At 45.5% G+C, this 10,977-nt stretch overlaps 1 protein-coding gene across 2 annotated transcripts in view; it reads left to right on the forward strand.

The window, feature by feature from the left end:
* The window catches only part of GSN (gelsolin), a 36,770-nt gene that overhangs the window by 19,885 nt on the left and 5,908 nt on the right, over nt 1-10,977 (forward strand). For both annotated transcript variants that reach the window (XM_015824691.1, XM_015824692.2), the window contains exons 2-11: nt 710-911; nt 1,642-1,796; nt 2,287-2,448; nt 2,878-3,027; nt 3,990-4,079; nt 4,894-5,026; nt 6,335-6,423; nt 7,521-7,736; nt 9,334-9,467; nt 10,642-10,732. In XM_015824691.1, the coding sequence (XP_015680177.1) occupies nt 719-911; nt 1,642-1,796; nt 2,287-2,448; nt 2,878-3,027; nt 3,990-4,079; nt 4,894-5,026; nt 6,335-6,423; nt 7,521-7,736; nt 9,334-9,467; nt 10,642-10,732 (1,413 nt within the window). In that variant the 5' untranslated portion in view covers nt 710-718. The remainder of the gene's footprint in view (nt 1-709; nt 912-1,641; nt 1,797-2,286; nt 2,449-2,877; nt 3,028-3,989; nt 4,080-4,893; nt 5,027-6,334; nt 6,424-7,520; nt 7,737-9,333; nt 9,468-10,641; nt 10,733-10,977) is intronic.

A 10,977-nucleotide genomic window follows, 5' to 3' on the forward strand; every position in this document is an offset into this window, starting at 1 on the left:
CAGGGACAGCTGAATAGTGCCAATGGGTGTGGAGCCTTCTTGGAAGTGCTGAAAGGACTGGGTTGCAAACAGGAGATGGATGGTGTCCTCTCCCTCCCCCAAGTCAGAACTGAAGAAGCTTCTTGGATGAGAAGCGAAACGTCTTCATGGAAAAACAAAGTCCAGTTGCCTTTTGGAAAAGCAGCTTTGGGATAATGGAATTAAAACTTCCTTCCCCCCCCCGCCCCGCCGATAAGGAAAACTGCTGTTATTAAAGCAGCTTCAGTTGCACCCTCCTAGGTCCAGGGTAAGCTGACGGTAAATCAGCACTCTGGTTGCCTGACAAGGGGCCCATTTTCCAGCTTTCAATTTTTTCTCTGGCTGTTTTTGTCCCTGCTCGGCCAACAATCTGAATAGCTGCAAAACTGAATGCATTTTAGAGATTGAGACATTCCCTGAGCGTGAGCCCTAGCAGAGTCCAAAAGCTTGGGGGGAAAAAAACCTCTGGTCCCGGTGACCGATTCAGATTGGATCCTGCCACATTATTCTGGGACACGTATATTTGGCTTCATTTCCTGAGGTCAAATTGCTTTAAAGGAGCTGCCTTTGGGATGTTGAGGACTGGCTCTCTAGAAATAAGAGGGTGCCTTTGACTTTGCAAGCAGCGGGAGAAAGTGAGCGGGTCAAACGTGCTAATCCATGAATTCCCTCCCCCTTTCTCTTCTCCCAGCCGGTGAGCATGGTGGAACACGCCGAGTTCCTGAACGCCGGCAAGCAGCCGGGCCTTCAGATCTGGAGGATTGAGAAGTTTGATTTGGTCCCAGTGCCGAGAAACCTCTATGGGGATTTTTTCATGGGGGATGCTTACGTGATCCTCAACACAATCCGGCAACGTAACGGGAATCTGCAATACGACCTTCACTTTTGGCTAGGTAAGGAGAACTCTATGGGACTCCACTCTCCGAGCTGATCCTAAGCAATTCTGGGAGTTGAAGTCCCCACATGAGGTGATAGAATGTACTGAGGAGATAGGTCTCCGGGAGGGAGGGAGGGGCTGCGTCTCAGAGGAATAAGAGGCAACTTAGCCTGGATTATCATGTGTGAGAAGCAGAGGGTGAAGACAGGCCCTCCTTAATAGTTCCCAGAGCGTATTGTAGATGCAGATAGTGGAGTCTTCAATCTAGCAAGATTCTGTCTATTGGTATGAAACAATGAAGAAGAATCATTATGCATCATTCTTGGTTTGGGGACTGACGCGTGGTGACTGAGGAATTCTGGGAGTTGAAGACCACACACAGTGGCTGATGAATGCTGGGATTTGTCCACATGTGGTGGCGGAAGGATTCTGGGAGTTGAAGTCCACACACGATATGATGGAACTTAGCAAGATCTCCAGGAGGGAGAGAGTGCGTAAGAGGCAGCTCAGCTCCGATATGTGTGTGAGAGAGAGGGTGAGGACAGCCCCTTCCTAATAGTTCCCAGAGTGTGTTAGAGATGCAGAGATGTTGAGTTTTCCGTCTATAGGTGTGAAACAATAAATAACTCAACTGGGAAGAACCATCACTTATCTTTCTTGGGTTTTTGGCCTAACACCCGACGAGCTGAGCCCTCTTGCCCTCTTTCCAACTCTTTGGTTTAATTTTCTTTTTTTCTCTTTTCCAGGCAACGAATGCAGCCAAGATGAAAGCGGATCTGCCGCCATTTTCACAGTACAACTGGATGACTATCTTGGAGGAAGGGCGATCCAACACCGGGAAGTGCAAGGACACGAGTCGTCCACTTTCTTAGGATACTTCAAATCAGGACTGAAATACAAGGTAGGTGCCTGCTGGAGAACTTCTTGAGTGGTGCTCAGAACCCTGTTAGCAAACAGCCCTGATCCAGAGGGGAACCAATAAGAATAGAATAGAACAACAGAGTTGGAAGGGACTTTGGAGGTCTTCTAGTCCAACCCCCTGCTCAGGCAGGAAATCCTATCCCATTTCAGACAAATGACTGCCCAATCTCTTCTTAAAAACCTCCAGTGATGGAGCACCCACAACTTCTGGAGGCAAGTCGTTCCACTGATTAATTGTTCTCCCTGTTAGGAAATTTCTCCTTAGTTCTAGGTTGCTTCTCTGCTTGAATAGTTTCCATCCATTGCTTCTTCTCCTGCCCTCAGGACAATGCAGTTCTCTTTGGTCCTGGATGGAAATCTCATTTCCTCCAGATGTTTCTGATAGGCCAAGTCCTTCCTGTAGATCTGAACTTAAGATGCATTGAGGGTCATCTTGGTGGAGGGTCATTTTGTTTCTGTTCTTCTTCTAGGCCGGTGGTGTGGCCTCGGGCTTCCGACACGTGGTGCCCAACGAAGTCACGGTCCAGAGACTCTTGCAGGTGAAAGGCAGGAGAACCGCACGGGCGACCGAGGTGCCCGTCAGCTGGGACAGCTTCAACAGGGGTGACTGCTTTATCCTGGATCTGGGCAACGTAAGTGCTCCATAGAGTCATTCGTAACAGGATTTGGGCACTTGGGGACGAAAATTACACAACGTTGCTTCGAAGACGTGGTCCTTCACAGGCTACGGAAGCCATAAAACATATTTTAAGAAAGTCACAGAAAGAAAAACTCACTGTCTTTTATTAGGCGCACGGTGAATATACCACGCTTTCGTTAACAAAGGGGGGGGGAAATATCTGGCATTTCTAAATAGATTTGAAATATTACGCCATTAAGCAGCAAGTGACTATCTTACTGAGTAAACTATTATTCTGGTCTTTGACCCACAGGGGAGTGAAAGGGTCAAGAATCTGAGTCAGCTTGTTTGCCAGGAGAAGCGCACCACACAGACACAAATCCCTTTAGCGCTGGCCTTGTGTTTTTCCCCACTGACCCTGCGGTTGTTTCATCTCCTGTAGAACATTCACCAATGGTGCGGCTCCGATGCCAACCGGTTTGAAAAACTGAAAGCCACCCAAGTCGCCAAGGGCATCCGGGACAACGAGCGGAGTGGACGGGCCAGAGTCATAGTTGAAGATGACGGGGCTGAACGCGACGAGATGATCCAGGTCTTTCTCCAGAACTCGTTCTTTCTCATCTTGAGCGGGCAGAGATTTCTCCAGTGGCTTTTTCCCTCCCTTTTTAGAAACAAAAAAAAACTTGGTAGAGAGCTTTCCTACGCTAGGGATGACTTAATCTCCTCTTCGTAGATTTTGTTTGATCCCACTTTCCTTTCTCTTCTTTTCCTCTCTATAACTACCATCAGTCTGGTCACTGGGTTGATGGAGAGGTCCCCGGAACAATCTTAATTGGTCGTTATTTTTCCATGCACAACTTGTTTGCTCTTTGGGAAATATCTGGGGAACAAAGTTTCTAAGAATAGAATGTAGAATAGAATAGAATAGAATAGAATAGAATAGAATAGAATAGAATAGAATACAATACAATACAATACAATACAATACAATACAATACAATACAATACAATACAATAGAAGAAAGAAGATAGAATATAGAAATAGAAGAATAGAATAGAGTAGGTATAGTAGAACGGAACAGAACGGAATAGAATAAAATAGAAGATACAAAATAGAAAATAGAAATAGAAATAGAAATAGAAATAGAAATAATAGAAATAGAAATAATAGAAATAGAAATAGAAATAGAAGAATAGAATAGAATAGAATAGAGTAGGTACAGTAGAACGGAACAGAACAGAACAAGATAGAACAGAACAGGACAGAATAGACTAGACTAGACTAGACTAGACTAGAATAGAATAGAATAGAATAGAATAGAATAGAATAGAATAGAATAGAATAGAAGAATTGGAAGGGTCCTTGGAGGTCATCTAGTCCAACCCCCTGCTCAGGCAGGAAACCCTATATAATTTCAGACAAATGGTTGTCCAATCTCTTCTTAAAAACCTCCAGTAATGGAGCATTCACGACTTCTGGAGGCATAGCTTCTGAAGTTATGAAGACAACAGACAACGATAACTTGGAAGGACTGACACCCCTGTGTTTTTCAGGTCTTGGGGCCCAAACCTACCCTGCCAGCAGCTACAACTGATGACACCCAAGCTGACGCCACCAACAGAAGGCTGGCTAAACTCTACAAGGTATAATAAGCCAAAGCAGACGGTGCCCCACGACGTGGGGGGCCTCAGGAGGTGGGCTGTGAGAGTCTGCCAACATCCCTTGGGGTGTCTTGAGGTCAGGAATCTGGCTTGCTTGGTTTGGCTGAGGGCCACATTTGCATCTGAGGGCTGCAGGCCAAAAATCGAATTGGGACAGAGCAAAGGCAAAATGTACTTTTCAGGGCCATTAAATTAATCTCCCCCGATGCAATTTCTTCCCACAGATTACGCTATCTTTGCTCGCTGAGGTGGGTAACATGGCAATTCACTGCAGGGGGGGAGAGGGTGCCTGGCATTTCAGTAATGCACATTTTGCACACCCAGATCCAGACTTCCAAGCCCTTAACAAATTATCCCTCTGGAAACTGGGAGAGATCCTTCCTTTTAGCTAGAATTAAAAACAGACAAAAATCAATTCCAGGAAGGCAAGGGGGTATAAATCAAAAACGACACCGGGAAGCCCAGTCCGGCGCAGTTGTGTAAGAGAGACCGAGCAGTCGCACATTACAAGCCCTGCTAGCCAACATTCATCATTCCTGAAGACAGGAACAGAGGTTTAATGGGAAAGAGAGTCAGTGGAACAAATTAGAAGCGTCTTTTTCTATCTGTTCAATGCCCGAAGTCCAATCCACAGGAGACTGCAAGGGTAATCACATGCACCTACACTGCGAAATAAACCTCATTCAGCTTCGTTCCCGGGGAAGGGACAAAAAGATTTTAGAAGTCTGGATCGGGGGTGTGTGTGTTAACTTTGGGTTTCCAGGTGGGTAAAAAGCACCAATGTGTTTGGTTACAGGTCTCCAACGGGGCAGGAAACATGGCTGTTTCCTTGGTGGCCGATGAAAACCCCTTCTCTCAAACAGCCCTGGTTTCCGACGATTGCTTCATTCTGGACCACGGCACAGATGGCAAAATTTTTGTCTGGAAAGGTACATCCAGAAATGAAAGCCAATCATGTATCAATCATGTATCAATCAATCAATCAATCAATCAGAATAGAGCTGGAAGGGACCCTGGAGGTCTTCTAGTCCAATCCCCTGCTCAGGCAGGAGACCACCCTAGACCAGGGGTAGGCAACCTTGGCTCTTTCATGACTGGTGGACTTCAACTCCCAGAATTCCTGAGCCAGCCACGCTGAGGGGACAGGGAGAGGTTTCCAAGCTGAGCCATGGCTGGCTCAGGAATTCTGGGAGTTGAAGTCCACGCGTCATAAAAGAGCCAAGGTTGCCTACCCATGCCCTGGACCATTTCAGACAAGTGCCTGTCCAGTCTCTTCTTAAAATCCTCCAGTGATGGAGCACCCACAACTTCTGAAGGCAAGGGAAGGGTCTACGACAATTCGCCACTAAACAAATGGTTGTAAATGAAAGACGACCTGTACTGTAGGACAAGGAAGCCCACTGCGTCATAAACCCAGCTAATTCAGTTTATAAACTTGGATTTAAAGCTTGAGACATTGCATCTACCTGGACACTGATGGTAAGTCAATACTCTACAATCAAAAGCCTACAAAGAATGTAGCTGATCAACACTTTACCTCTTCTTAAACCACTTTTCTTTAGACAAATTCAACTTTGGGCCTTCTTAATGGTAGGCCCATCAACCTTAGATAGAAGCCAAGAAAGAATTAAGTTATTCACGCATTTGAGTAAATCACAGTATAACTATTTGTAGACCCATTACGTACTATTGGACTAGAAGACCTCCACAGTCCCTTCCAATGCTCCTGTTCTGTTCTGTTGTTCTGTTCTGTTCTGTAAGGGGAATGGAATAAGTTAGATTTTTGATGCATCTTTCAGCATTCAGCCAATGTGGATTTTTTTTCTCACATTTAACATTAGATATATTTAACATTTGGGTTTTTTTCTCTCTTTTTTTGTACACACATTTTTTTTTCTTTTTGTTGTTGGTGTTGGATGTTTGTCAGTCTGTTTTGTTTTGTTTTTCCTTCTTTTGTTTTGTATTTTATCTTTGGTAATAAAAGAATAAGTAAACATGTCTTTTTTTTAAAAAAAAGAAATCACAGAATGATTTGAGCTACCTTAAGAGCTGGCAGTGGACCGATGTTTTGACCCTGGTGTGGGAGAGCACATCTGGATTTTTAGCTCTCCAGATGTCCTTGAGGATTCTCACCCTGGAGAGATAAAACTTCCCATTTGGCCAGCAAAACCTTTGCGGTATAAGCACGCGCCTGGATAACGAATGCATATCTCTGTTTCCTCCCTCGTTAATAACAGGGAGAAATGCCAACGCGGAAGAAAGGAAAGCGGCTCTTAAAACTGCTTCTGAGTTTATCAACAAGATGAGTTATCCAAGACATACACAGGTAAGCGATGGAAGGGAAATTATCCATAGCTCACCTTCCGCTGGAAAGTGAAATTTAGGATCTATGGGAAATGGTTGGGAGGGAAAAAGGCTTGCCTGTTGGGATTCTGTTAGGACTTGTTAGCCCCAGAGAAATCAGAAAATCCAGACCGTTCAAATGGGTATAAAGATTGATCGCGAGTTTAAGCTCTCTTTAAAAATCTGAGCTACTAACGGTCAAAGCAAATTGGCGGTGGAGAAGAGTCAAAGAAATTCAAAGAGGGCTGGACTCAGATCTCTTGTGGGCACGAAGGGACTTGAGACTGATGGCGTGTTTGACCCCTCCCTCGGGCTTAGCCTGGTCATCTCCTACCCCACCAGGGAATTCCAGAATTAGAGGCTGGATTGAGAAGTAAAACAGATCTCAGAAGCTGGCAATGACAAACATCTTCCATACTGTTGGATGTAGGCGTAGAGTCACGGGATGTCAAAAGTCCAGTGTTTAGCTTATCTATAGAAAAGAATTGGACCATAAGAAAGGCTGAGCGCCAAAGAATGGAGGCCTCTGAACTATGGTGCTGGAGAAGACTCCTGCGAGTCCCCTGGACTGCAAGGCGATCCAACCGGTCAGTCCTAGAGGAGATCGACCCCGACTGCTCTTTAGAAGGCCAGATCCTGAAGTTGAAACTCAAGTACTTTGGCCACCTAACGAGAAGGAAGGACTCACTGGAGAAGAGCCTGATGCTGGGAAAGATGGAGGGCAATAGAAGAAGGGGACGACAGAGAAGGAGGTGGCTGGATGGAGTCACTGAAGCAGCAGGCGTGAGCTTCAATGGACTCCAGAAGATGGCAGAGGACAGGAAGACCTGGAGGAACGTTGTCCATGGGGTCGCGATGGGTCGGACACGACTTCGCAACTAACAACAACAATAGAAAATAATATTTGTAGCTCAGGGTTGAACTGTGCGCTCCTTGGTGCCCTGGTTGTTTTTTTTGCAGACATCTCATTACCCAGCTAGGTAACCTCATCAGAATGGTCCCACCAACAGGGGCAGCGCAAGCCACTTGTACATAAAATGAGAGCAAACCCTTGATGCTTTGGGTTTTCTTTTGTCTCAGGTCCAGGTCCTCCCAGAGGGCGGGGAGACCCCTCTGTTCAAGCAATTCTTCAAGAACTGGCGCGACAAAGACCAGACAGAGGGGCTGGGGGTGGCCTATGTCTCTGGCAACGTGGCCAAAATTGAGCAGATACCTTTTGACGCGGCCACCCTGCACACCTCGCCAACAATGGCAGCCCAACACGGAATGGAAGACGACGGCACTGGAGAAAAACAGGTAAGGAAGTCTAAGAGGCTGGAGGGGCAAAATAGCTACTCTTTGAGCTAAAGAGTTAGGCGTATTAGCGAACAGCCTGGATCTCAGGCCCAAAGAATGAAAACAGAAGTAGGGAAAATAATAATAGCAGAAAATGTAACAATCCAGTCGGATGGACGGAGGCCGCGATCTATGTCTACCCAGGTTTGCAAACTACAGTGGAGCGATGTCTGCGGCGATTCTCAACTCTCCAGATTGCTCACGGTTGTCCCCAAAGGTGCTTTTTCTCGCTTCGTTCCCTTACAAACCTTTCACTTCTCCTTCAAGATGCTTTTTCAGTTTGCTATTATTTATTTATTTATTTATTTATTTACTTACTTATTTATTTATTTATTTATTTAAATTTGTATACCGCCCTATCTCCCTTACGGGACTCAGGGCGGTGAACAGGCGATACTAAAAATCACAATAAATATACTCAAATTTCTATTCCAAAATCAAATTAAATAAAGGCCTGCTCTAAAATACCCCATATAAAACCTTTACTAAAACATAATTAAGACTACGCCAGGCCGGCCGCACGGAATAGATGGGTTTTCAGGGCTCGGTGAAAAAGGTGCAGGTCCACAGTTGTACGTAGGTTGGGGGGTAGGTCATTCCAGAGGGCAGGAGCTGCCACAGAGAAGGCTCTCCCCCTGGGGGTCGCCAGCCGGCATTGACTGGCCGACGGCACCCTAAGGAGGCCCTCTCTGTGGGAGCGGACTGGTCGAAGGGAGGTATTTGGTAGGAGGCGGTCTTCAACTATAAGCTGAACTGCGAACCGAAGAAGCTTCTTGGAGGAGAAGAGAAACCTTTTCAAGGAAAACAAAACAAAACAAAACAAGGAAGTCCAGTTGCCTTATGAGAAGCCCCTTCGGGACTACAACGGACGAGTTTGCCTAACGCGCCAAACCCAAACCAGCCACATTTACGGCTCAGCCCCAACGTGCACATTCTGCTCAATCTAATATCAACCTATAAAAGAGAATATTTGTAAGCTCAGGGTTGAACTGAGGGGTCCTTGGTGCTCTCTGAGCTGGGTGGTTTTCTGGCAGACGTTTCATGACCCAAACTAGGTCACACGTCATCCCTTCTCATGAGCACTGATGATGTGACCTAGTTTGGGTCACGAAACGTCTGCCAGAAAACAAGCAAACTCAAGAGAGCACCAGGGACCCCTCATATCAACCTGTTCGCTGAGATGCAGGACGTCCATAAGTTGGCCCCGACAGAAAAAGAGAGAGGGGCTTACGGTAGGTATACGTCCATCTCCCAACCAGTTCCCAACTAGAACTACATTTCCCAGAAATCCAAGCCAGGCTAGGATAGTCCCTTAGGAGAACTGTCGAGGAGTAGCTTCTGAGTTTCTCCACTAGGTGACGCTATAGGGGCCTTGTATGAAGAAGGTGAACCAAACTTCACGGTGAGGGCAGAGTAGGGAAAGGGTTTACCAAAAGCAGCTCATTCCATGCAATTATTTCCATCCATTTATATCTCTGCTGGAGCTACTTCAGTAAGGTTCTGTTCTGCTTTTCCAACTGACCTGACCGGTTCTTGTCCCTTTCTCCTCTTTCTGCAGATCTGGAGAATAGAAGGCTCCGCTAAAGTTCCTGTAAATCCTGCAACCTACGGCCAATTCTACGGGGGAGACAGTTATATCATCTTGTACAATTACAGGCATGGGAGCAAGCAGGGAAAGATCATCTATACGTGGTAAGACAGCTTCTACTTGAAGTATGGCCAAGGGAGAGTAAGGGTTAGGTCACCGTGAACTCGTAGAGGAAAAATGGACATCGCCAACAAATTCGGAGTGCTTGGGTATGGTTAGGAGGGCACTGGGTCAGCCTAGAAAAGTCAGTGCCCTCCTAACCATACCCGAGGACTCCGAATTTGTTGGCGATGTCCATTTTGCTCAATGAGTTCATGGTGACCTAACCCTAAGTGGAATTTTCCTCCAGTGGGATTTTCCCATGTATTTTACCAGGATAGATAGGGCAGGCTAGAAATGTCAGTGCCCTCCCAACCATACTCAAGCATTCCGAATTTGTTGGCGATGTCCATTTTTCTCTATGTGTTCATGGTGACTTAACCCTAACCCTAAATGGAATTTTCCTCCAGTGGGATTTTCCCATGTATTTTACCAGGAAACATAGATAGGGCAGCCTACAAAAGTAAGTGCCCTCCTAACCATACCCAAGCACTCCGAGTTTGTTGGCGATGTCCATTTTGCTCAATGAGTTCATGGTGACCTAACCCTAAGTGGAATTTTCCTCCAATGGGATTTTCCCATGTATTTTACCAGGAAACATTGATAGGGCAGCCTAGAAAAGTCAGTGCCCTCCCAACCATACCCAAGCACTCCGAGTTTGTTGTCCCATTGGGTCAGCACTTAAAGAGGTTGAGCCTGTCAGCTGGAAAACAGACAAACTGGGTTATAGAGCGGAGACCCGCGTGATGGGGTGAGCTCCTGTTCCATGCTGCAGCACTTCGAAAGCATGCAAATGCGAGTAGATTAATAGTTCTTGGGTATGGTTAGCTAACCTTTTCGCCTTCAGAGCGAGAATTAGAATAACTAAAACCCGTTTTGTGAGAGAGTCGACCTCCACCCACGCTTTCCCAAAAGACAATTGGACTGTCATGGGTGGTTGTTGTTTTTTTCTTCCTTGAAAACACTTCTCTTCTCATCCAAGAAGCTTCTTCAGTTCTCATCCAAGATGTTGCTCGGATGAGAAGCGAAACCTTTTCAAGGACAGACAGCGCCAAGAACATCCGGTTGTCTTTTGGAAAAGAGTCTTTGGGACAACAGCCGCGACCTGGATGATGGAGAATCTCCATAAACATTTACCCATTTGCAAGTTTTTCTTCTTCTTCTTCTTCTTCTTTCCAGGCAGGGTGCAGATTCCACTCAAGATGAGATCACCACCTCGGCTTTTCTTACTGTCCAGCTGGACGAACAGCTGGGAGGCACAGCTGTGCAGGTAACAAAACAACTTACCCTTCTCGAGGTGGGCAAGCATGGAAGGATATTATTATTATTATTATTATTATTATTATTATTATTATTATTATTATTATTATTATTATTATTATTATTATTATTATTATTATTATTATTTTAATTTGTATACCGCCCTTCTCCCATAGGACTCAGGGCGGTTCACAGCATATTAAAAACAAATAATATACCCAAAATACAAAAAATACACAATACAAAAATACAAAA

This window comes from Protobothrops mucrosquamatus, unplaced genomic scaffold (genome assembly GCF_001527695.2).
Source record: "Protobothrops mucrosquamatus isolate PMUCROS unplaced genomic scaffold, P.Mucros_1.0 scaffold2326, whole genome shotgun sequence".
Classification (NCBI taxonomy): domain Eukaryota; kingdom Metazoa; phylum Chordata; class Lepidosauria; order Squamata; family Viperidae; genus Protobothrops; species Protobothrops mucrosquamatus.